Source organism: Colius striatus, chromosome 7, assembly GCF_028858725.1.
Source record: "Colius striatus isolate bColStr4 chromosome 7, bColStr4.1.hap1, whole genome shotgun sequence".
NCBI lineage: Eukaryota > Metazoa > Chordata > Aves > Coliiformes > Coliidae > Colius > Colius striatus.
In genome coordinates, this window is record NC_084765.1 from 16,090,056 (window position 1) to 16,116,674 (window position 26,619).

A 26,619-nucleotide genomic window follows, 5' to 3' on the forward strand; every position below is an offset into this window, starting at 1 on the left:
CATGGGAAATCAGGCCTCTTCCACAGGTTTTAATTTTTCCCCTGAGGTGGGAAGTCATAATTTATTCCATTTTAGGCTAATGTTTACCTGTGAAAGAGTCTCATAATTACAAAGCTCATTCATATTGCAAAGTTCCTTTCACCTGGCAGTGATTTTATTTTCACTGATTTGCTCTGCTGACCACAAGGCCTGTGTCACAGGGCTGCTGGAAGGATCTCCTCTGCTGCCACAGAGAAGGACACTAGAAGATGACATGGCATTGAAACTCCTGCAGCCTCTTTCACAGCAGGTCTCAGAACAAAACCCAGAACATATTTTTGTGTTGGTTCATAAGGGTATCAAAAGTCTTTCATAGCACAGCTGCAATTCTACCCTTCCCTCCAGCCTCTGCAGACAGATTTTTGAAGCAGCAGTTAATAGGTGAAGAGGGAAAGGAAGCTATGGAGGAGGAGCAAGCAGCAGCCTCCCTCACCAGCTGTGCTAGATGTGGCATAAGTCTCTCCTACATCCTTCTCTGCATTCCAGGCCCCAGCTGTGTTGAGCTCTGCTGGGAATGAATGACTGAGACCTCAGCTAAACAGACAGCGGTTTGTGGGAAAGGAGCTGCCATAAACATAACTTTGGAAAACAAGACCAAGATCTTATAATGTGGGTAAAAACCACCCAAAGCCCTCAGCATTTCCGCAGCTACCACAGCTGTTCCATCAAAGGTGCTTAAATAGAAGTCATCCTCCCTGCCCTCCGTCTCTCATTTGCTTTGATTACATCACCACTGTTGTTCCTCAGAGAGGTTTGTGACACTTTCCTATCAAAAGAACATCTTCCATCACACATCCACATTTTGGCCAAGATGGCCCATAAGAAGGGCAACTAAACATGCTACTCATGAAGACCTTTGTGTGTGCTAGGTTGGATGTGGAAAGAGATTGACTCCCTCAGTGATTTGGGCCAGGCAGAAAAGCACCTTTCACAAGGGCTTGGAGCCTAGGGTGTTTCTGGAGCTGCGGGCTTGGGAGTGTGATGGGACAAAGGTGAAGGAGGCGTGCTGGGTGCAGCAGGTGAAGATAGGGCTCAGGAAAAACGCCAGCTAGAAAATATTGAAACGTGATGGGCTCAGCATTATGTCCAGCAGGAGAAAATGTACTTCATCTACCTCCACATCACAAATATTTTCATTTTGAAATATACTCCGAGTAGCTGATCTGCTCAGAGAAGTCTTGATGCTCATCCAAGTGACAGCAGCACCTTTTCTGTTGGTGCCATTGGCAGAGAGGCAAAGAGTTTTTTGGTAAAGTGGGGGTAGGCTGTATTATACATGCTAGCAAGACAGGTAGAAGATCTGGGATGTTACATAGACTCATTTGTTCTCCCTCATTTTGTACACCATTTTTTTTCTAGAACCTACCAGACAAACATACTTTGGGAATGGGTAGGTTGCTAGTTCCTCATTAAAAAGTACTTTTAACACAGACTGATACAAAGCAGCCTGAGAAGACAGTATGAAGGAGGCCTAGATCTTACAGAACCCACTCCCTGGCCACATGGATGGGTCAATAGAGCAAGAATAATTGTAGTGTTGGAAAGAAGGATCAACCTTTTAGAATAAAGCACAATAAATCTCAGATTCATGATTTCTGCATGTCTAGTATTGTTATTTTAATAAAGACTATGGTGACACTGAGTCTATCTGGAATGCAGGTAACTTGAAATTAAAACGTGTGGCCTCTGTCTGAAAAAATAGGTTCGGGAGCTAAAGAGCAGAAAAGAATGGGAAGTGAGAAGATTCACATTTTGTTTACAGTGCTCAGGTCTGAGAATATTGATATTTACAAATAACTCTTCTTTTTTCCCCCATCCTCTGCAGCTTTTCTGTAAGAAGCGCTGTAAACAGGATTTTGAAAGAGGCACAAAGGCAAAAAGGGTAGCTTGTATTTGTCATGGTCAAGTGGCATTCCTACCTTCTGCCTCTTGAAAATAACCAGTAAAACAACTTTTCAACTGAATATTGGGCTTTTCCACTTCAGATGATTTTCTCTAAGAAGGATCTGCTTTGCAAAGGAAATATTGATTTTTTTTTTTCCCCCTTTTTGATCAAAAGGAGTAAAACATCTGAGAGCACCTGATGTGGTTTGGTGTAGGGGGGACATCTCATCTCCTGGCTTGCAGAGATGGGAGAGGGCTCAGCCTTCAGCGCTGCCTGCAACTGGCAACTTACCCATGGAGAGGGAAAAGAAGGGACTCACCAATGCCACCTCCCAGCTGACATTTCTAAACTGAACAGGCTGGTTTTCTGTCTGCCTTTTCACATATTCAGCATATGAAAAATGCAAATACTTGCTTTTGCCATGAACGTGGGAGATGTAGTGCCTTGGTACCCTCACTCATTGACTCAGACACACGTAAAGGGCATATCCATCCACATTCAGTTTTACATTCCCAAATTCTCTTCCTTTCTTGACAGCTGTGTACATCCCATCAGGCTTATAAGACACTCCTCAATTTGGCCTAGTTTTTTTTTTCCCCAGTATTACCACAATTAACTATTTTTGACCACACTGACATGCAGTAGGCTGGGGAGGACATCCACCTTAAATCCACTCTTTACTTCGAGAAAGTCAGACAAAAAAATAGCTCTATAACGAGACTTCAGGAGTCTTCCCCCTGCTCTGTTGGGTTTTCTGTACCACTGCACTACCTGTCTTTCAGTCCTGGATGAGCAATTACCTCTGTATTTCCCTCCCACCTCTGCATTTCCCTCCCACCTCGGCATTGCTCCTGCATTTCTCTCACTGGTAAGCCAGGTCATCTTTCAAGTGAAACTAAATTTCCGTATGTTTTGTGACACTCCCTAATTAAATCTTTCCTCATTTATATTCCCTGTTTACCTTTGCCTTTTAGAAGGCAGGAAAACCCTAGATGATCTTTAATGGGATTTTAATTTTTCTGTTGTCAGAAAGACTGCTGGTTTTCTTTACCTAGAAAGGAAATATTTTACAAGAAACCCTCATTTTGCCAAGTGGAAACTGTTCTGCTTAAATAAACCCAACTAACTACTAAAGCTAATCATAAAATGTGAGTGCACTTATGGGCAAGGCACTCAAAGCAAAAAAATATGAAAATAAAAGTAAAAAGAGCTGTAGTGATTCTCCTGTAGTACCCATTCTCCTTTACATATTTGAGTAAAATATCTTCCTGAATAGCACATCCCTGTATCAACCCAATATACAACCTTTTCGTGCAGCCTTTTTGCACTCTACCCCATGTTTGTGGATTAAAAAGTCTAACTAAATAGTCTATTTGGATAGCCCAACCAGACAAATTTTGTGGTGTCATTTCTCCTTTACTAACACAGCTTTTGTTTCAATCTCTCCTTACAAACTTCAGCAGAGGGAGGAAGGTTTGCTCAAGGCAAAAGTTTGCTTCTGCATTGGTCATGGGAACAAAATTATTTCCATATTAAATCATTAGTGTGAATAGAGTAATTTTTTATAGTTTTGCCTGAAACCAAAGAAGACAGATAGAGGCTGTGGAAGGACTCTTTCATGGATGTCAGCTCTGGTTGAATCCACTGTAGTCAGGTAGTGTAGAGAGAAAAGATGCTGCAGTGTCATCAGCACTCATCCTAACATTTCCAAAGCAGATGGACAAATTCAGGGAGAGAAAATCCACTAGGAGCATTAAAGGCAAAGGTACCAGCAGGTGCCACCAGTAGGCACCTGAGTCAAAAGCTGTTGGCATCTGAAAAAGCATTTCTTAGTGCTTGCTGGGTTTTTATGCTCCTACCTTGGCCAATAGCAGGTGTGCCTCTCTGGGAGCAGGTACTTTTAGTCCATCTCATCTGGATATTTCAAAGGATTCTCAACTATTGAAGCCATTGATCATCTCTGGAGAAACTTCCTAGAGAAGCAGGACCTTACCTCTCACCTCAACGTTGACTTTGCCCTTTAGACTTCTGCTTCAGAAGGACTAGTTTTTAATTTTTGCACAGGATACTGAACCCTGATGGGACAAGGCTTCTTGTCTCCGAGAAGTACAATTGCCACAGCTCCAGCATGGATGGAGTTTCCAGGAATGTGTCTTCTGACACATTGGTCTTGGATCTCCCACCACATCTGTAACTCTAGAGAGACAAGCTGGCAGCATCACCGAGACCCTGCTCCACTGAGATGTTGTTTCATGTCATTCATATCATCCTTGCTGGCCAGAACACGGTAGGTTGTGGCACGTGCCCTGGGATGGAAGATGGGGGCTGACCCACTGCATGAAACATCTATCGAAGTCCCAGACAGTTAGCTTAGTGTTAGATAATGTGGATACTTGCCTGTAACATCAAGTCATGAGTTTTTGCCCTCCTAAGTATCTTAATTTTTTTTTTTTGTTTGAGTGCAGGGATGTAGGAAGGGGAATTAATATCAAGCAGCAACAGACTCCTCGGAATAGGAAGAGGAATTTATTAACAAAAAGCAAATTGTGTCAGATTAGGAAAGTGCTAAAAGAAAATCTAAACTTTAGGCTACTAAATATGAAGTTAAATTTCTGCTTTCCCCAGTAACCTGCTACCCTGGCCCCAGGGGCATCCCAGCCCCGGGGTGAGAGTACCTAGGGTAATGTGCAGGGCTGCCCTTAGCAACTCCGCATGCCTCAACCTGGCTTCCCACTACCTTGAACCTCCAACATCATCCACCTGCCACAGCACCAGCAAGCTCTGGGTTAACAATTCAGACCCCAACTTTCTCGCAAATTGAACCTTGTACACTCTTCTCTTTCTGGTCTGATGTGACAATGACCCAAACCCCCATTTTTCACACCAGTATTTTTAGTGTACCAGCGCTGCCAGTTAATAAACACATCTCCTGAGTGTTTCTGCTGGCCATTACCAGACACAACCTGAACCATCACAACCTGCCACTGCCTTTGAAGAAAGGCTACCAACTGATGCTAGCAGGAATTACAGTTGTCTTTTTAAAGGTCAAGCATCTCATTAAAGAAAACAAAACAAAACAAAACAAAGCAAAGCAAAGCAAAGCAAAGCAAAACAAAACATCCCCTTCCATGGTCTCTCCCTTCAGCTGACCTCTTTGGAGAGGCAGCTGAAGAAGGCAGCCTGGTTCCTGCAAAGGACAGACCTGACGGAGCATGGATTGGATAGACCTTGGCATGGACAGCTAAATTACCACCATATGTCTCTTTTATGGGAGAAATAGTTGCTATAAAACCAAAAAAAGTCTCTCTATCTGATGAGATGCTGGTAGTATTTCCTAGCAGGCACTGCTTACCTCCGTGCTGTGTGTGTACCTCCAGCAGGCAGCTGGGATCAATCCACAAAAGGCCAGAGCAAAACAGAAAAAACCCTGAGGATAAAGAGGAAAAATATCATCAGTTACAGAACAAGGAGAAAAATACCCTTTTGGAAACACCATCAGGATGTATTTAATGCACTCATTTGAGCAAGTTTAGGTAAAGCTGGAGCTAAACAGTACGTTCTTTTAATTTACTTAAAAGAAATTAGATGGATAATAATGTGATGCTCTATCACAAGCTTTTTCATTACACTGTGGACATTTGAAGGGGATGACCAAAAAAGCACCTGGCTTCCTGCAGAGGAGTTAACCTATTCTGCCCAAAATTCCCTTGGAAAAAGAAGCAAAAAAAAAAGATAAAACCACTTAATTTACAGTATGCTCCTTTTTTACAGCAGGACCCTGCCCCAGAATAGCATCTTCTTACTCACAGGATTCAATCCTCCACGTTAAAAATTTGGTTATCAGCTTCAAAGAGGAGAAAAGCCACACAAATAGTCCTTAAAGAAGTGTGTAACTAGGATGGAGAGCAATCTGCTCTGGAAAAGTAGCTGGACTTTGCTCTGTTAGCAAAGTGGCAGCTGCACAGCAGAGCAGCCTTCCTTAAATTTGCACCATCCTCATAAAAAAAATGATGACAGAAATATAATCAAGGCCAACAGCTGACCCTGAAGTGTCTAAACAATAATGGCAACAGCACAGGAGGCAGCTTGACTTTTGTCTTCTTCCTTAGGTTTGCAGAGCTGGAAGTTACACACGTTGTCTCCTTATTTGAACAAATCTGGTAAAAAAAAAAACCCTAATGTAAACAGTGCTTGCCTGTTGTGACAGCTGGACCAAAGGAATTTGTTCACATTAATGAAAAAAGGTTAACAAAGAAGAAAATAAAGTGCCTGTAAAGGCTTTGAAGGCCAAATGGCTCATCAAATATGAATCCACAGCTTAGTCTTGGAATGGCAAAAGATGATGAATAAGCACCAGTCAAAAATTATTACCCTTACAAGTTCTGTGAAACCAACCCTCTTCCAACATGAAGTTATGTAGCAGGAGAAAAGTACTCAAGTGACTGCAGATTATTTTGGTTTCAAATCTTTTTCTATGAGCGTTTTAATAGTGTGATGTGGCTGAAATCACTAAAAAAGTTTAAATAGTTCAGGAAAGTTTACCAAATTCAAATTTAGGGAGAGGAAGAAGAGCATGGCTACTAGCAATTCTGCTTCATCCCAAAATTTTTGCTTAGAAAGTATGGTTTAAAAACAAAAAAATATCCCCAAACACCTCCATATGCAGCAGGAAAGGAAAATGGGAAAATGTGTTACTTCAAATCCTGGAAATGAATGTGAATGTGGCAATAAACTGCCTTTTTCTGGTTCTTGTCCATCTGCTGCCTGCTGTGGTTTTCCTGCTTGTGGCAGGATGATGCCTTGCCTGGGGGCTTTGCTCCAGGAACAAGGCTGCAGTTGGCATCTCATCACTTTTTTGGGGCTGCTATTTCAGGCTCTGCATCAGACGCTGGGGAAAACCCTGGTATGGCTCTTACGAAAAGTTGTAAATCATGTATGTCCGGTCTCTCCTTTTCTGTTAATTTTTGGCAGCCTCCTGGCTGTATAGGTGGTGAGATCACTCACTGCCTTGCCAGGAGCTAAAATAGGATAACAGAAGACCCTAAAGGAGATGAGAGGAAAGTCTGATCAAACGCCAATGTGACAAGGAAGACACGAGTAGTGAAGAGGAGGAAGAGCTTGTAGGGTGAGATGCCATGGACCAAAGCATGGCATGACCAAGCCTGAACTCAGCTGGGGTGGGCAGCACAAGTTGGAGGGAGGAGGAGGTGAGGTCACACGGGCACTTCAGGTTGCTACTCACTAGGACCAGACCCTGCATTTTGCACCTCCTCCAACAACTTCCATCCCCTCCAAAACAAAGCAGCATAACAAAGTCAACATTTGCACCAAAATCAAGCTCAGAGACAAGAAAAACAGATGAAAAAAAGCCAGCACTGATAGCAACGTGAAAACTCTTCTGCACATCACTATGGTAAGGGTTTAATTGAGAGGATCCTGTCATGAACCCAGAGACTGAGAACAAGAGTGTGGAAGCCACATCAACCAGATTGCTCCCCCTGTGCTCTCCTTTCCCTCATCAGCTCCAGTACTTACAACATTTCTCTGAGGTCAGAAACCCCAGCAGACTAAAATCTTGCTCCTCATCCTCCCTTTCTCAGCTCCACCCCACATCTCAGCCCTTTGCTTCTAGCCTCAGCTCTCTACTTCTGCCCAGCTTTGCTATGAACAGTGAGACGCAGCCCCTCGGGAAGCTCCCCCTCCATCCAGCCACTGCAGCAATTACATGGCTCTGAGAACATCCCATAAATGAATTATAGGCTGTTTTTTCCCTTCCCAGCCAAAAAGGCTTTTGGAAGAGCAACTTTCTAATTACATGAGAAGACATTTAACAGAGTAAAAAAAAAAAGGGCAATGTGTAGTTTGCATACAAATCGTGGAAGAGTCAAGGCTGGTTCACCATCTCCTAGACCCTTGGAGCTCCTCAGAGCTGGCTGTGGGCTGCTGCCTGCTCCCTTTGCAAGAGGCAGACGCATCAGCCCTGTGGAGAGCTGTCACCAGCTAGACATCAATTACTCTTTTATGAATGACCTTGTTTCCATCCTTGCTGCAAGGAACAATCTGTCTTGGACAGACTTGGCAGAATCTGCAGAAACAGCGTCTTGCCTATTGGCTGGTGGATCTTTTAAATCACCTCCCTGATGCTTCCTCTTCAGTTAAGGGGGTCTGCTTCAGATGAAGGAAGGATTCTTTAGCTAAGATTGGGTTCCATAGCTTTGCCAAACCCCTGCACTCCCAGGGAAGGAGCCAACCTGGGCCTTGCTCAGCTCCAGCTGCTTTTTGGTGGTGGTGTGGCCATTGCAAGGGCCAGGTCCCTGCCAACCCTCAGAACCCAGAGACAGGGAAAGGGGGAGCTCACTTCAAATGGCATTCATCCAGTTGCACCCCTTCTTCCCTGACTCAGTTCCTCTAAAAACACACCATGGTTTTACCCTTCCATGTAGTAAACTGAACCAGTGATCTCACTCTGGAGGAGGAATCTGAATCCAAACGCTGCCATTTCTGCCTACACCTGCTCCCTGGGCACCACTGGCACACAGATGCCTCGCTCCAGAGGAGCATCATGAAGGACAGCACAGGAGACAGACTCCTTGCGAAAGCAAGATACTGAGGTGTGCTGCCGTGTTATTAAGGACTCCCTACACACTTGCCTACAATGATCCACCTGGGAACAGCAAAGCAAAATAGCCTGTGCTGTGTGCTGGCCCTGCTGGCACATGACTCTCAGTGATAAACTGGGTTATATCAGGTATTTATTGGTTTTTTTCTTTTTTACCACAGAAATGGTTTGGAACTGCTGCTTTGAACAGCTGCTTGATCCTGAACACAAATTTTGCTCTAAACAAGTGATTTTTAGTCTGGAAAGTTCGGGTGTAAGAATTTCAGCTGGAATATTCTGGTTGGCATGCTGCTCTGCTGTTTTTGTTCTCCTCCCCTCTCTCTATCTGACCAGTAAACAGCACACGGTGCCTCAAACCCCACCAGAGCCAGAGCCTTTCCTTTGTACACACAGTAATAACAAAACTGTGATTTTCCTTCCTTCTCCTCCCCTTCAATAGCAACATGGCCTTCAGGAGCTGGGAGAGCTGCAGGATGTTTACATCCAGGGCTGACTGCATGAAGGACCATGGATCATCAAAAAGCAGAGTTTGCCAGGACTGGAGGACAGTCAATCTGTCTCTCCTGTTTGAGAAGCACTGGGGATAATAGTCCAGGATTTTAGAACATAATTTTTTATCCTTAAGCTCTCAGTTACTCTCTAGAAGGCAGCTTCCTCACAAGCACTGCTGGATACACAGTCTGGTCTGGTAATGCAGCTACAAGACGAGCTCCTGAGATACATGTGCTTTAACCAATCTAACTAGTTCTGATTTCCAACTACTGTCCATCCACTGCCATTATTAGGACAGCACCAGTAAGGCCTGCAAAGGCTGAGATCCCTCCTCTGTATACTAACCTCCAGATAGCCAGACAGGAGGCATTTACAATTAAAATAGACCAAAAATAAAACCCATAATATGAAAAACCTAGTAAGGAAACTGAGGCACGGGAAGGCTATGGGATTCACACAGCAGGTCAGTGGCCAGGGCAATGCTCCTCTGAGCCCCACTGCATCCTGGTCAGCATTGCCCCGGGGTAGGTGGTTCAGCAGGCTGCATTATGGAGGGTCAGCCACATCGACGCAAGCATCCCCAGAGCATGGCTTGGTTTCCTCTGCAGCCACAGATGTCAGGCACTGATGCTCTGATGTCTTTCCTCTTTGATTAAAGAGTGAATTAAATGGTCTTCTAAACAAGACACATGCTTTGTAGGAGAGGAAAAGTCCTTTAAAATCAATAATGGGGGAAGGTGAAAAATCCTCTCCATTAACAAGCAGAAAACCAGCCACAAGGTGGGGGGCGTGTGGGGGTGGAGGGGTGTGCTGGGCTATGTATGTGTGAATGCTGCCAGCAGCTGCAGCCTGGTGGGGCTCAGCAGGCCAGGGATGCGGCGCCGATGAGATGCAGAGCCCCATGGGACTCAACCGCACCATGGCCAGCGAGTCCATCGCGCTGCCTGTCCCTGCCCGCATTTCTTGCTTGCAGATCACAGATTAAACAGGAGTCTTGGAAGCGAGTAGGATCTGATGGAAAGCAAACAGCAAGCTGGCCCTTGCTGTGAGATACTGACAGTTGGAAGCAGGGGAGGGCTTGAAATTGATAGGCATAAGCAAAGCTCCCCTATGTGATTTCAGATGCTGATGAGCTGCTTGTTCAAAGAGAAGCAGAGCCATCAGGTTGCTGGTTACCAGCTCTTGGGCATTTCCCATCCCCACCCCCGGTAACTCCTGGGCACGCCACCACCTCCCAGCAGTGGTTACGGCAGCTGCTCCCCGACCCGTGGCGTTTGCCCTGCACCTCCCCGGGCCGGGGAGCGCTGGCGGGGAGCCAGTCCCCGCCTCCTCCGGTTCCCACATCCCCGGCCCCTTCCCACATGCCGCCGGCCCCTCTCGCCGCCGGAGACGGCGGAAACGGTGCTTCAAGGGAACCTAGGGGCATCCCGCTATCGGCTGGCGAGAGCAGAGCGGGATGATGCCGCAGTGCCACACCGCGGAGAGAGCTCCTCACACTTTTTCTCCTCTTCCCACCCCTCGTCTTCTTCCCACAAGGCGGCGATACCGTGTCATCACCGCAACGCTATGATCCGAGATCTCACATGGACACAGCCACCTTTCCCTGAAGCCCCAAACTGTAACAGCAACAGAATGGGACACGCTGGGAGCCCCAGAGGGAAAAAAACTAGTCTGCGGCTTGGAGGTTTCTTTGGCGGCTGTATCTTGTCTGCGTTACACCAACCCAGCCGCGCTGGGGAGACCCGAGGGCTGGAAGAAGGGACCTGCTGGTCCTCGCCCTTGTGGCAAGGGGAAGGGAGAGCAGGCTGCCCTCGGACCAGGACAGCAGCTCTGGAGTTCACTGGACGTGTTTTTCTTCAACTTTCTCTCCAGAAAACGGCTATAATTTTATCAACCTCTTGTAACTAGTGGCATGTCCCAAACCATACTGCATAGGGTAAGGCAACTAAATAAACATGATAGAGAGGTTCAGCTTTGTTTTCAGGCAGTAGTGACAATCTCCCCTAGCCTGTACATACCCATCTGTTGTTTCAGATGTGGTAGCTGCAGAGACACATTCAAGTACACTGCAGCAAAAGAGAGCGGAATCATGTGTACTCTGCTGGCAGTATTCACAGGAGCAGAGTCCCTCAGGCCCCTTTGAGCATCTCAGAGAGAGGAAAACTGTGTATTGAGAAGGTGAAAGCATTCCCTTCAGTATCTGCTCTGCATTAAGTTTAAGATGTCAGCTTCTCATTTCTGTCATCAGTGCCATTTTCTGCAATTACATAGATTAGATAAATCTCTTTAAAGCTAGTTTGTGTTTGACAGCAATGTAATTCTTTTATGTTAAGGATGGCTTTTTGCACAGCAACCTCCCTCTTAACTTCACATATCATAGGCAGCCATGCAGTGAGCAGAGCTTTTCAGCTCATCTTTCCAGCCCCAAGGCTGGAAGCTACTCTGTTCAGACTAAGCCCCATGTGCAGGCTGTGTTTTTAGATTAAAAATAAGCAGAGCAGAGCATAGCTCACAGTTCAGTTTAGTAACACTAGCATAGTCTGGGCCCAAACAGGCACTTCACTGTGGATAATGAAGAGGAGGAAGGTGGCATTTGAGGTCTTAGGGAACCCATATGTGCTGCCATGCTTTGCAAGCCCTGCACCTCTGCTTTGGTGGATATTTACACTGAGTGAGGAACGAGTGAGAGAACTTAGCTGGCAGAAGCCCAAGGAACAATATGGGACTTACATTCTTGATCAAAATGGCACTAAGGTTTCCCTATGCAAACCACATGTCAGCTTGGTGAGAAAAAATACAGTGGGAATTGTCATCACTGCAATCACTTTGCCAGATAAGTACCTTCCTCTGACTGTGCTCCAAAAGCTGTGTACACAGCACCTTGGCAAAACAAGCAGGCACAGAAGGATGCAGTCCTCAGTGGGAGGAGATCTGCAAGGTCATGTCTTCTACAAAAATGTCCCCTTGCAGCACATGATGGAGCAACAGGACATTCTTCCTCACGCATGCATGCTCTTAGGCACAAGGCAAAATAGCCTCTAGTGCCATATTTTAAGAGTAGCAGCCCAAGGATACTAAAAACCCCTCCTGGTCATTCCCTCCCAGTACACATCGCGGCAGTGGAGCCAGTCCCTCCCAGTAGGCAACATGGAGGTGAGACCAGTTACTTCCAGTACACACTGTGGTGGTGGGCCCAATAGCTCTCAGTACACACCATGAAGGTGATACCAGTCCCTCCCAGTACACACCATGGCGGTGGTCCCAGTCTCTCCCAGTTGCTCCCAGTACGCACCATGGCGGTGAGGCACTGCGATTCCCGCACCATGGCGGCAGAGCTCAGGAGGGCCGCGAGGATCAGGGCCATGCTGAGGCAGATTCCGAAGTAGAAAGCTGGAAGGAAGTTGGACACAGAGGCTGTGGTCAGATACCAGGGCTTTAGGGCTAATGGAGGTCCAACCTGATGCTTTCACCCACAGAGGGGCCAAAAAGTGCATTCTGGGGAGCTGGTGCAAGAGGGCCACGTTGGTTTATAATTTATTCACTCCCGCCTCCATCCGTGTATGCTCTGCTTGTCTGTAACCCTCTGAGCGCTTCTCACAGCTCCAGCAGAGCAAAGTGCCCTGAAGGGTGTCCAGACCCCCCACCCCAGACCGCAGCTGTCAATTCCTTGGGCACTGCGATAAGGATCCCCTGGCCGGGGTGCTGGTGTGCAGCAGCTGTCCCACAGCCCCTATCGTGTTCTGTGCTCCTAATCTGGTGCGACACTCGCCCTCGGGTTTCCTCCTGGCTGAGGCAGGGTCACAGCCGGTAGGCCAGGGCAGGGCTCAGGGCTGCAGCAGAGTTGACTCTTGCAAGCAGAGATGGTGGGAGCGTTGCTGGAGAGGGGTGTGTGGTGGCAGAGCCTGTGAGGGTGTATTCAGTGCCAGTCTAGGCAACCCCTGGTGTGAGTGGGAAAGGGAGGGGGGGCAGTACCCCACCTTTGGGCTGCCATAGGTTTTATTGCCTTGTTAAACTGAAACTGAGAGCCAGGATCCAGAGAGGGTATGAGCATGTTTAAGCTGAGAGTTTAGATGGGGAGAAGCAGCAGAGGTAAGTGCAGCAAAGGTGAGCAGAGTATTTTAGCACCTCAGCTGTTCTCATCTCTGCTCTAGCCTTGTGCCTGAGACTCAGTTTATATTTCTCTCATATGGGAAAGAAACCTTACATTTCCCCCAAATACAGTGTTTCCATGTATTTCTCCTCGCAGCCTAAATTTTTCAAGCTCTGCTTCAACGTCTATAACAGTTCCCACCCCTAGGCTCCACAGCCCTTCAAGCCCCACTGCACCTTCGGGTCTGTCTGTGGTTTAGCTCCCTTTGGGTTATCACTGTAGCAAGGGGGAAAGATAAGAAGACAGAGAACAGAGGGACAGGAGGAAATGCAGCAGTGCCTGAGTGCCCTGTGCTTCCCCAGAACCCTTCAATGCCAGGACTGAGGGTCTGATTTGGGAAAAAGTGTCTGCGACTGCATTAACCCTAGTGCATCTCTCAAAAGCCAGTCCCTGCCTCCTCTGCAGAAGACGGGTGACCTCATTAAAACTTACAAGTATTTAAAAGGTGCATGTGAAGAGAATGGGGTAACACTTTTTTCTGTAGCACCCAGTGACAGGACAAGGGGTAATGAACACAAAAAGTTCCACTTAAGGAAAAACTTCTTTACTGTAAGGGTGAGGGAGCCCTCGCACAGGCTGCCCAGAAGGTGTGTGCAGTCTCCTTCTCTGGAGGTTTTCAAAACCCACCTGGACATGTTTCTGAGTCACCTGATCTAGGTGGTCCTGCTTGAGCATGGGGGTTGGACTAGATGATCTTCAGAGGTCCCTTCCAACCCCTACCATTCTATGATTCTGTGATTCTGCAATGCCTTTGCATGTCCTTCAATGGCTCTAGGGGATTTTGCAGCTCCTGAATTCCACAAAGCTCTCATGATGATGTCACTGCAACATACCTGCATTGTGGATGGCCCTGTAGGCATTGCTCTCCAGGGAGATGTTGCTGATGAGGGTGAAATGGAGGCCATAGTGGGTGACTGTGCTCAGCGTGGCTATGGACAACCCCAGCAGCTGCAAAAGAAGGCTTTTAGGAAGGGATTGACAAGGCAGCAGCTCCTGCTGAGTGCACACAAAGCTTCAAGGCATATCTGGATACTGCTAAGCCCCACAGAGATGCAGACAGCCTGATCATCCAAAGACCACTGTGTGTAGCCCAAAATACACACAAAAAGACAAACCATGGACACTTAAACATACTAAAGCTCTTTTCTCTCTTGCATAATGAATGCATTAGTGACATTGTGTAGCCTGTGGTCTCTTGGCCAGTGTCTGTGGGTGCGTTCCCACCACCTGAAGAAAGGCCAGAGGATGGCTGCTCTTTCAGCACACCTGGGCAGTCTCACCCCCCTCTGCAAAGCACACGTGCACTTATGAGGGCTGTCAGCTTCAAGAGTGCTTTTGGGCAGGGATGATGTTCTCTGCTTTGCTCTTTGCATTGGTAGTCCTGTTGCTTGCTGTTGGCTATATTGTAGAGTGTAAAGATCTGAGTCTTGTACTGCGCTAAGTAATCTGTGCTGCTTTCTGTCTCTGCAACATGCTGATGGGCTGTCTGTGTATCTGTCCTATCCCTGAGACCACCAGCATGTAACCCTGTGTTGCCCAGAGCAAGTCCAGGCAATGGAGAGGGAACATTTCAGATGGCACCGAGCTCCAGGCCAGGGCTCCTTGCAGCACAACTGGTGGCAGGGCTGAGGCAGAGGCACTGACTCTGAAACAGTCAAAACCAGATCTAACTCTAATGTAATGATCCTGGCAAATTCAAGATGTATGGCCACTCCCACTCCTCCTAAGACAAAGTTTCATCATTTTGTGCCTGTACAATACAGAAGCACAAGGCAGCTAATCCTCTGTCAAACATGAGTCTGGTGTCAATCCCCACTGTTTGACATCTTCTAATAGCTTTTGCTGGAGACTTACAGTTTCAGAGACTAAATACACAAAAAAAGCAAAGCATTTTCTGCTTATAAATAACCTGTGGCACCTACCAATCCTCCATGCTGCGTGCTACTGCAGATCTCGCCTCACACCCAGCAAACTGCCAAGTGCAACACCAATTAGCTCAGATTTCTGAGAAACACCAGCCTAAAATCTTCACAACAGCAATAACATGATTCTTGCCATCCACAACAGCTATGCCTTAACATCTCCTCTAAACACCTTTGGTACTAATCTGCCTTTGACTTCCTCCACATGACATATGTTGTTATTTAAGCAAGAGAACAATGTACAGCTACTACAGCCAGTCCTGAAAGGTTGAAATTTGTACAAACTACGAATTTCACATGTAGCCCAACCTTTTAAGTACACCCTTTCCAATCCCTCAACTCTTTTTGAACTGAATACAGATTATTCTTTTTTAAGCTTGAAAATGTTGATGAGTGAAAAGGCAACAAGCATATACAACTAAAAAACATCCAGCAGAAGCATTCCTCAGTTTCCATTGTTTCCTTTCAGCTCTAACAGCTGATACCAAGAAGCTCCTGTTGGATTTTCTTCAAAAGCTGATAAAAATATCCCTAAAACTGCTTTTGCTTTGCTGTGCAGGTCCATGGGTCTTTCACTTCCCTCGAAGCCTCGTGGTTTCATATCCTCACTGATCCCACCTGCATCCAACCATGCTCCCAGCAACAAGTGAGAGTGCAACAGGTCCATCCTCCCTCTTTTGCTCCAAGGAGACAGGAGCAAGTATCTTTTTGCAGAAAACCACCTATTCTGCTAGCAGTGACCTTCCCTTCCTCCACTGGGTTGTGAAAGAGCTGCAGTGGTGTGACAGCCCTGAGCAACCAGCAATCTATCAGCAGAGGGGAAGCAATGCTGGTGGCCAGCGATAACCGCCCCGGGCGCAGCGATAGCTCGGGCAGTTGGCTTTGCTTGCCCTCTGCCCGCCAAAAACAGAACGTGGGAAAACCAAACCCAACCATCTCCGACTGGGGATGGGAGAGGTAACAGTTCATCTCGATTCTGCAAAGATCCCCCAAACCTGCCTACTCACCATGACACAGAGGCTGGTCACCAGCAGCTGGCACTTGGTAGTCCTCATCCCACGCCTCAGTCCCGTGGCTGTCTGTCCCCAGAGAGAGCTGGCCGTTTGTTCCTCCAGATCTTGATAAAACCCCGGGTTTCCCCCAAAAGGAGGCATGGCCAGAGCAGGGCCTCTCGGGAAGTGTAGTCCCCACCACGTGCTGATGCACCTCCTCCTGCCTGATTATCAAATCCTGTTCAGAGCAGCCGCCTCTTCCCTGGGCTCTATATGGGCTGCCAGCAGCTCTGACATGCAGCCAGCTGGGAAGGAGGGAAAGGCATACAGAAAAACAGCCTTTCAGAGAGTGCAAAGCAAAGCTCCTTAAAATAATTGTTGACACTGTTCAATGAAGAGGCAGAATCAACATCCCCCGTTCCTTGCTTCCACTGGGACACAGTTTTGCTTAACACTGACACTATGATTTTTTAATTATTATTATTTGCATAAATAGTATCTTGGGAAAAAGTTTAGGAAACTGTTATTTAGTAAAAAGTGATCTCATGTTTGAAGATGACATCACAACCCTCAAACAGATCTGCATAACAGTCTTCCCATTTAAACTCCCTCTTATGGCAATAACCTTTGAGACTCTATTAAAACTTTTATTTGCAGGTGAGAGGGGGAAAAAAAAATCTTTTTGCTAGTATTTTATTCAGGAAAAATATAACCCCCTCCTCAAGACACAAAGCCTCACTGTTTGTGGACATTTTGACTCTGTCCTTTCCCCTCTCCTAGCATGGAGGAGTCTCCCTGGACCCACAGCTATAGGAGATTCAGGTGACTTCTGGTCTTCAAAATGAGCTGGATGCCTGTTTCCCAAAAGTAAATTGCAAAGAAGCCTCAAGAACAATCTGAACAAAGAGAGATTGAATGAACAAGTGCCTTAAACACCCTTAGTTTGGGAGTTAGATCAGTGGAAGAGGTGAAACAGAATGAAAGAAAATAGCTGCACTCCCCCCAGGTGGCAAAGAAACAGAGGAAAAAGGTAAAACCATCCCACATCAGTAACTGAAGCTACAGGAAAGTGACAAAGGAGAAGAAGGAGGGGAGTGAAAAAAGGAAGGAAGATGCATTTTGTAGAGCAAAGAGAAGCAAGATAAAGTGAGTTGCACAAAGCCATGTGCACAGGAAAAACCCTGTCATGATTTTCTGACTCCATCACTAGCTTTCTCACAATCATGCTTGCAAAACACCTTGGTTGCAACCTCCTGAGACACCAGACACCAGTGCCACAGCCATTTAAAAAAAAATCAGTATCCCCCATGGCTCACGGGTCCCTATCCTGGGATCCCCAATGCCCAGTGGGAGACATTGCTATATCCAGGTACACACAGAGACCTTCCTTCTCCAGCCACTGTCTGGAAACCACCTGAGAAGGGCAGCAGAGGAGAGCAGGAGGGTGAAGGCAACATGTGGGCAAGGCAGCTGATGCCCAGTCACACACGTCCAGGAACAGGAACCAGACACTGCCTGCAGCAGCACAGACTCCTCAGGGACAGGAGTACTGCTGCAAGGTGATCGCATCCACATGGTCCCCACCATGGGCCAGGTGAGCAAAGTGCCTTGTAGAACGCTGTGGTGGTGATAGGACTGCATCCAGGCACTGGCCATTCCTTCAGGCATTGTGTTGTCACCTGCATTGTCAAAGGGAATGACCACCAAAGGGGCAGGGGTGTAAGGGCCATGGCTGGAGTTATGGGTTACATCTGGAAGGGTTGCAGGAAGATTTGAAGCACAGCTCTGTGTGTAAAACCAGAAGCCCAACCAAGAGCAACGGTGTGGTAGCAGCAATGGCACAGCGTGAGGCACACCATCTGGAGCCTGCTTCACAGCCAGGGACATGAGAAGAACCCTGCAGCCCACCTTCATTTTCCCCTAGAATTCCAGTTTCATTTCTCAAGCCTAAATACACGCTACAAGAGACCTGTGCAAAGCCAGATCTCACACTAGAGGTCCCCACAGGCCAGCAGAAACCCTTCCCGAAGGCCTGGAGGATTTCAAGTGGGCTTTCTGAAGGGAATGAATGGGAAGTTCTCTTCCCTGTTCCCTAAAGGTCTCCTCTGTCGGTGCAGGAGCCTCTCACCTCACTGCAGAACCACTTGAGAGGTCACAAAATCATCGTCTACAGCCTTTGGAAGTGCTCCTAGACTTTCCACAAAAGATGCTCTGCCTCCTCTTGTCTCTAGCCATAAAAACAGGTGCCTTCACCAGCTCACCAAGCTCTCAAAGTGGATTTGTAACTTCAAACACCTGGGTTGAAACCGATGTTTCCTCTGGTTCAGTTGCAAGTGCCTATTCCTGGGTAGTTTACCCATGTCCTCCGATGCCTCAAATGCTTCTTCCACCTCTGGTGCTCGATGCTCTGCTTTCTTGCCTGTCCCCTGGATTACCTGCTCCACTGCTTCACTGAATCTGGGAGTGGAGGCATTTTCTGCTGTTTCTAGTTCCTCTGTCTTACACTTTATCCCATGTAGGTATGGCTTAGTAAAAAGAAATTACTACCTTGCCCCAAAAGAAAATAAATAGCAGAAGCATTAGTAGAGCTGAGACATTCAGAATCCCAGAATCACAGAATGGTACAGGTTGGGAGGGACTTCTGGAGGTCATCCAGTCCAATCCTCTGCTAAAGCAGGTCCACCTCAAACAGGTCACACAGGAATGTGTTCAGGCAGGTTTTGAAAACCTCCAGAGAAAGAGACTCCACACCTTCCCTGGGCAGCCTGGGCCAGGGCTCCTTCACCTCAACAGAAAAGTAGTTTTCCTTATGTTTAAGTGTAACTCTTTGTGTTTCAGCTTTTGTCCAATATTCCTTGTCCTGTCACTTGAGACAACAGAAAAAGCGCCACCTCATCCTCTTGACATGCACCTTTTAAATACATGTAAGTATTAATGAAGCCCCCCCCCCAGTCTCCTCTTTTCCAGGCTGAACAGCCCAAGGTCCCACAGCCTTTCCTCATCAGGAAGATGCTCCAGTCCCCTGATCATCTTGGTGGCTCTGCACTGGACTCTCTCTAGAAGTTCTCTGTCCCTCTTGAATTGGGGAACCCAGGACTGCACACAGTTCTCCAGATGAGGCCTCACAAGTGCTGAGTAGAGGGGGAGCACAACTTCCCTTGATCTGCTGGAAACGTTCTTCTTGATGCATCCCAGACGCTGGGCCATGACTGAAAGAGGCACATTTGGCAGATGTAAGGGCACTACCAAAGTGAGCACAGGGGAAACACGTGTGCCCATCTTACCCGGGGCCATCATAAAGGGTCAGAACAGACCTTTGTCAGAACATCTTCACGTTGTGCAGGACTACACTTCTGGGTGCTGCATCACTGCCATATGCCTCCTTCAGCAGCATTCTGCCCAGGGAGCCCCGGTGAGAAGCAGAGTGTCCCCCAGCCCCATCCCAGAGGGAAGAGAGGCAGGGCTGGAAGCAGCTGGGGAACTGTCCTTGCAGCCAGCATGCAGGCTGGATGGCAATGTGGCTTTTCGAGCAAGACTCAGCCTCCTGCCCACCCCGATGTGTTTAATCAGTTGTTCTCCTTTGCAAGAGCACTTGTCAATCCTGTGTGCAGTGCAAAACCCACAGGTGAGCACAGCTTCCGCCTTTGCCTTCCTCTGTTATCTCTGGTTATCACCCAGAGTGCAGAACAAGGGTAGTAAGGCTGTGAATATCCTGGGGAGCCCAGGTGTCCTCTTCCTTTAGCCTGGTGGTAGCTTGCTAGGCTGAGAAAATACACACTGGCATCCACAACTGCATGGGTGTTGGAAGAATGTGCCACCTTGCCCAGAGGGAAAGGATTGATTTAGCAAAGGGAATGAAACCAGATCACAACCTTCCACCCTTTTCTGAGCTGGGGGCAAGCACTGTCCACACTGTCAGATGGATGTTTGAAAAGAGCTGGGGGATTTGATGTGTTAATGCTGCATGGGGTGAAGGGGTGAACTTGGGAGACCAAACACAATGCAAGAGAAGAGGCTGACTTCATGTGAGTGCTTTCTCACTGTCCACTCTTCTAGCTCTCGCTCCATTGGTGCAGCTACCAGTGATGCATCAGCAGCACCCCAGTGCCAGCTGCTTGAACTCCAGCCAGACAGCAAGTAAGAGAAACCTCGCCCTGGGCTTTGGGGTGCTGTTACTTGTGCTCTCCTGAAAGGATATGCTGGAGGCAGGGAAGAAGAAGTTGCCCCAGGAGACAAAGCTACTCTCACCCTTGAGGCAGAACACTAGGTCCCTGCCACCTCTCAGGAGACTCCACCTTTGCTAGCCCACGCTACCCTTACAGAAAACCTCTCCATGGTAGAAAACAGCGCCACATGTGGCAGATTTACAGGAATCACTGGCTCTGTCACTCGATCCCTCAGCCACTGCCCATAACAGGGCTAGATTGCCCCTGGAGCTGGCTGGTGAATAAACCATGCCCATACCAAACCTGAGCCGCCTGCACGACGGGAAGCGAGGGAGCCCTCACATCCCAGCCTGCCCTCTCGGGTGCATCACAAGGCTGCATTGTAAAGGTTGCTTAGCATTCATATAGCACACATGCACAATCAAAGCTAAAAATCAACTTTTAAACCCGGGGCTGCCTCTTTTCAAGAAGGGAGAGGAGAAAAGGGGGACGTGCTGGGTTTTGCCAAGCTTCAGATGCACCATACAACTGTGTTGTGAATGGAACAAGGCTGGCCGGAGGCTGCCTTGGAAGAAAAATAAACAGAGAGAAATAGAAAATCTCCAAAGCATTTCCAAACTGCACCTTAGAAATCCTCCAGTGATTCCTGGGCATTTTCAAATTAATTGTAGGTGATAAAAAAAAATTGTCAGGTGATTTATTTTAAAAAGTTCAATAGGCCCAAGAAAGATACATATGCAAAGAGCACAATCTGAAGACAAGAAGTTCCCTTCAAAGAACTAACTCAAGTAAACTTCTTTCTCCCCCAAAAGTGAAACAACTGTACTCATAGCTCTAAAGCATAAATGCCTGCTTAAATTAAACTCTTTTTTTCTTTTCCACACAGTATCTAATCACAAACTGCAACTGCCCGGGAGCCAGCTGGGCAAGGTATAGACCTGGACACAACTCCAGCCCTGTCTCTAGTAAAACCAGTGCAAAGTGCCCAGTCTGGAAGATGGGCATTCACCACTCCACCAAGAATGGGACTGCTCTGCTGCCAGGCACCATTTATTTCTGGCATTTGCCCTTTGTAGCCTCATTGCAATGGTCCCTCTATTGGTTTACACTGGTCCAGAAAGTTTTGGCAAAAAAAAAAAAACCAATGTCTCCCATCAGCTGCCCGTGACGTGTGGGGGTGACAGCGGGACTGGGCCAGCCCCTCACCAGCCACATCGTCACCAACACATGTGCCACAGCAGCACTTTGCACTCGCCTTGAGCGGATGCAAGAAATACACCACGGTGGCAGCACTCGGAAGCCCTTCCCCACAGAACTCCCTCCCTTCCAGTAGAACAGAGCAGAGTGGAGCTTGCTGATGCTGGCTGGAGCCACACAGAGGTGTCCATGCCACCCATGCTTTTCGCATTTCAGCTTTACTTGCGCCAGGAGAGGAGAATTTCTTCTCCCCACCCTCTAGGGACGTGTAGCACATGGCTGGATGCTCTCCCCAGATTACAATCAGGAAGTTGATTGTGAACACAGACAGTGTTTAATGATGTCTTGTTCTACTGGATCCTACACAGTCATTAACTTTTTATAAAGAGATTTCAAACAAGATTACATTTCTCAGAGTATGAGATGTACCTACCTTCCTTCAGACCATTGGGAAACCAGAGTGCATGCAGCTGCCCTGAGCTCAGGCCCAGACCCAACAGCCACATCTGGCTGGAAACACACGTCGCCCTCAGCAGTCCTGAAGCTGGTTGGGACGAGTCAAGCTCGTCTCTGACCTGAAAGTGGAACTGGTGGGGCTGGAGGCTGCACACATTCTCCCTGTAGACTGGATTCACCCCTGTTTGAACTGTCCCTTATTCATGAAAAAAAAATCCCAGTAGTTATGTTAGTACAATAAAAATCCAGTTATTACTCTTGAGTGTGGCTCTTCAATACAGAAAATTTTCTCTTGAAAAGCCTGAAAGCTATCAGCTTCCTCTTTCCTGTGAAAAAGGCTTGCATCAGAAATTAAAGATAAGGTAATAAAAGAACATTGATATTACTCCATTACAGTAATACCCTTTGTGTCACTCCCCTTGTGTTACTCTTTCTGACTTAGCTACACCTCAAGAGCAGCACCAGAGTAGTCAGGGTAGCCAGTCCTTACTTTGATACTCAAATCATGCTGCAGAGCCTCGCTGGCTCCTCTCTGTGAGGCAACAGCTTTGCCGTGGGCATTCACACATCCCTGTCATCAAGTTGCTGGCCAAGAGCTTTGAGCATCTTACTGAGAAGAGGTTTTGTTCCCTGCCAAAAAAATGATGCCCCGCAACTGAACTGCCCCAAACCTCCCTGCTGGCACCTCCAGGTGGAGGGAGACCCTGCAGAAGGCAGTTAGCGCTTCTCTTTCTCTAACCAACTGCAAACCGCCAAGTGGAGGAGCACCCTCCAACCTCCTGCTGACAGGCACTGCCAGGGGCCAGCTTGGCACCTGGCCCAGAGGATGAGGCAGAAGGGGCCTGAGCAGACTCCACTGAAATCCGGGAAAGGGCCTGTCAAAGATGGCTTTAACATCCTACTGGTTTTTGGGGTTTGCTTTTTTTTTTTCTGTTGAAGAATGAGCAGCACATCTTTTGACCTGTGCTGAAACCAGGAGTGGTCCACAGCCTCTGGGCAGTGGGTGCATGTAGCACGTCCTCTATCCACCCCATTTATTCAGCAAAACATTGGACAAGCTCCCAGGACACCGTGCAGCAGCTCCTTTGTCCTCCCCATGACATTTAGCTATCTGAAAGCATTTTGTCCTGTGGCTTTCCCCTCAGGAGCTGGAAGCCAGGCTTGCCGGATGGACAGCCACACAAACGTTCGCGTTTTCCTTCTCTCCACACCTTTATCCTTAAAACTCTCTTTTAAGCTGAAAAGTCGTCCCTCAGAGAACCGCCTTTGTGAGATGACTCGTGTCGCTGCTGTAAATTGTTATCATTACTCTTATTATAATTTCTTTGGTACGTGTGACAAAGCCGAGTCCCGAGGTGTCCCTTCGCTGAGCCAAACCGGCACCCCAGTACCCGCCCCACTGCCCGTCGAGGCTGCGAGGACAGGACCTTGCCCTGGGGCTGTCAGAGCTCCGGGGGCAGGGGAGGGCCGGCTGCTCGTGCGGGGGTAGGGAGGGAGAGGGCGGGGCGAGAGAGGGAGCCCCTCCCCCGACTAATAATAAACATTAAATTAGATGAAATTATTAAAAACGCCGAAAGAGGAGCGGGGGGTTTAAGGGAACAGCTGCCGGCGGGGGGGGGGGGGGGGGGGGGAGCGCACCCCCCGCGGAGGAGAACGGAGAAGGGGGCACCGGGGGTTTGCCGGTGCCGGCGGCGCCACGCGCCGGGCGCGCGCGGGGGCGGGGGCGCGCGCGGGGGCGGGCGGAGCGGGGGGGCGGCGGCGGCGGGCGCGCGTGGCGCGGCGTGCGCGGCGCGTGCGGCCGGCGGGGGCTCGCGAGCGGCCGCGCGTTGATAAGGCGCGGCGGGCGGCGGCGGCGGCCGCAGAGGCGCGGAGTGGCAGAGGCGGGAGAGGCGCCCCCGCGCTGCCCGCGAGCGGGCGCTTTTTTTCTTCTTAATTTTCTATTTCCTGCCCTTAGATTTCACTTTTCAACAAAACAATTCATTTTTTAAAAGTTTTGCCCCCCGCGCGCTCTCCGCCAGCCGCCGCCGTGGCCGCCCGGCGATGAACGGCGGGGCCCTGCCGCCGCTGCCCCCCGCCCGCCGCCGCCCCGCCTCCCCCGAGCTGCTGCGCTGCAAACGCCGCTTGGCCTTGGCCGCCCTCCCTGGGACCGGCGCGGCGGCGGCGGCGGCCGTGGCGCGGCGTAACGAGCGCGAACGCAACCGCGTCCGCCTGGTCAACCTGGGCTTCGCCGCGCTCCGCCAGCACGTTCCGCACGGCGCCGCCAGCAAGAAGATGAGCAAGGTGGAGACCCTCCGCTCCGCGGTCGAGTACATCCGCGCCTTGCAGCGGCTCCTCGACGAGCACGACGCCGCCGCCTTCCCCGACGGCCACGGGCGAGCGGCCGTCGGGGAAGGCGGCGGCGGCGGCGGCGGCTACTCCTCCGCGTCGCCCTCCTTCGCGTCCTCCGTGCCCGGCTCGCCTTGCTCTTCCGAGGAGAGCGGCTACGACGCGGCGCTTAGCCCGGAGGAGCGGGAGCTGCTGGACTTCACCGGCTGGCTGGGAAGCTACTGACCCGGCGGGAGGTGAGGGGGGTGCCTGTGGGGAGGGAAGGGGTCCGCACCTCCTCGGCCCTCGTCCTCATTATCAGTGGCTCTTTGCACGTCTCTCTGCAGCCCCGCTCATCCCGCTGTACCTCCGCGTCCTCCACAGCGGCCAGCACCACCAACCCCCTCCCGCCCCTGCGCCCCAAAAAACCGCTCTGCTCGCCGGGTTCAACCGTCGTCTTCGAGCTGTGGAAAGTGCAATCGTGTAAATGACCGACGGCGCTCCGGTACCCGCGCCCGCGCACTGCCATCGTCGGGAGCCGCCAACGAAGAGGAGACCAGAGCAACCCCACGTCCCCCCACGGCTGCTTTGAAAGGGGGGGAGGTTAAAGAAAAACGAAAAGGAATTATAAACACCGGATACTTCCCTTTTTCTGGAGGGGGAGGGAATTTTTTATCATGTTGGATTCTATTTTATATGTAACTTGAACTGCCTGTGGGAACACTGGTGTATGAAGACATATTTTTGTACAAGAAACCCTGGAAAAAAAGGGTGAGGAGATAGTTCTATTTTTAGCAAGTCCTATTCCCTTGTTCTTGAACACTGCCAGCTAGAATGTTTTGAACGTACACAGTTTAGGTAAAAAGGTGGGCTTTTTTCTCTCTCCAAACACTTTAGTAAAAGACTGTAAAGTTCTGCTGTGTCTTAATGTGGTGTCCGCATTTGCCTGGTGTGAAGGGCCACTTCTCTGAAAACTGAAGTTTGGTTTTGTGGTTGTTTTTTTAATATATTGAAGGCGTTTTTGTATGCACTTGCTAGGATTTCTTAAGTTGTACATATGGAGTTTTTAAAAAAGAGTATCATATTTTATGTAAATTGACTTTATAAATAAAAATCTATTTATAAATGGCTTCGGGGCTGTAAAGTGCATGTATTTGCCAGAAATGGTCCAGGTAACTTCTGACGGGGAGGGTTGGAGAGGGGAGTAAGGAGTGATACAGGAGAAAGGCAGTGCTCCCAGGATTCCCATTCAGAAAGGAATAAGGAGCAGCACACCATAACCTCCTGGCTTTCTTTTTTATTTTCTCCCCATTCAAGGTTTTATGAACTCAACACTTGGTGCAAGTACTACAGAGGTGATGTATGGGTGGATGTAGATGTATATAGGGGACAGGGTAAGTTCAGAGCTGATGGCTCCTTCCCTGGACATTAAGAAGGTGCCGCAAGCTGTGCTGCCATTGCCTGCAGTGACAGGGGAGTCACGGGAAGGTAAGGAAGGAGGAGATGTTTCAAGTTTGTTCTGGCAGCTCCCCTCTGTTCAGTTGGGGTGTCTTGATTCAGGGGAGCAGCACTTGAGAAGAGTGTTGTGGTTTAAAACCTAAACATAACCAACAGATCCCACTCTGACCTAACTTCAGCTGCATGTACTATGGCAGTGGCTGTTGCTTCCCTTAAATAGCTCCAGTGAATGTTCCTTGAGTGAAGTGGGATAAGCGTATAGAATAGGCCGAGCGAACACAAGGCTGAAAGGGTTATTAAAATTGACCTATTTTTCAGGGATTACAGCTATAATCTCTGCTGTGTTAGTATGGGGAAGGTAGGAGTTTTCAGGAGAATGATCACTCAAGCAGTCCCAAATTCAGTAATTGCAGTAGGTGCTCTGTAATCCGGATCTGTAAGGGTATTCCACATACATGATTCTATTTGAGGAGCAAAACACCCTGTAGGAAAATCCAAGCAGCATTTGGGAGACTGCAACCAAGAGTGATAGTTATTGTGCTTAAAGTTCATTCTGTAATCAAAGTTGCTGTAATAAACAGTCCCTTTGAAAGGCCCCAGGAATTCAACCACTTAACAAATTCCTTGCAAAGGTTTTGCCCCATATGGCTCTTCAACAGCCCCACAGGTATGAATGTGAGCTGCCCCTGGTGTTACCTGATCCACTACACCTATCAGAGAGGGCTGGGGAAGGGCAGAGTTTAGGGGCTTCATCCTCAGAATCTCCAAAAATTCCATCAGGTATATATGTATGCAGATTCCCATGTGCTTAGCCTCAACCAACAATGTGCCATCTTTTGCAAGCATCTGTACAAGTGTCCCACTATGGCAGAATGCATTTGTTTAGAAAGTTTTACTACTGCTTGGCAGGGTGTTTGTTTTCCTTCCTTAGGAACACGG

The 26,619-nt window shown here is 48.5% G+C and overlaps 2 protein-coding genes across 5 annotated transcripts in view; one reads left to right on the forward strand and one right to left on the reverse strand.

The window, feature by feature from the left end:
* Positions 1-16,210, reverse strand: part of TSPAN32 (tetraspanin 32) — a 31,457-nt gene extending 15,247 nt beyond the window's left edge. For all 4 annotated transcript variants that reach the window (XM_062000292.1, XM_062000291.1, XM_010195489.2 and 1 more), the window contains exons 1-4: positions 16,115-16,210; positions 14,019-14,133; positions 12,328-12,425; positions 5,277-5,351 (exon numbers count right to left, since the gene is read on the reverse strand). In XM_062000292.1, coding sequence (XP_061856276.1) covers positions 5,277-5,351; positions 12,328-12,425; positions 14,019-14,133; positions 16,115-16,162 — 336 coding nt within the window. In that variant the 5' untranslated portion in view covers positions 16,163-16,210. The remainder of the gene's footprint in view (positions 1-5,276; positions 5,352-12,327; positions 12,426-14,018; positions 14,134-16,114) is intronic.
* A 7,748-nt stretch (positions 16,211-23,958) lies between these two features.
* ASCL2 (achaete-scute family bHLH transcription factor 2) lies at positions 23,959-25,279 on the forward strand. Its single transcript, XM_062000136.1, has 2 exons — positions 23,959-24,479; positions 24,570-25,279. Exon 1 carries the CDS (start codon positions 23,959-23,961, stop codon positions 24,466-24,468), a length of 510 nt encoding a protein of 169 aa, XP_061856120.1. The 3' UTR covers positions 24,469-24,479; positions 24,570-25,279.
* The last annotated feature ends 1,340 nt before the right edge of the window (positions 25,280-26,619 follow it).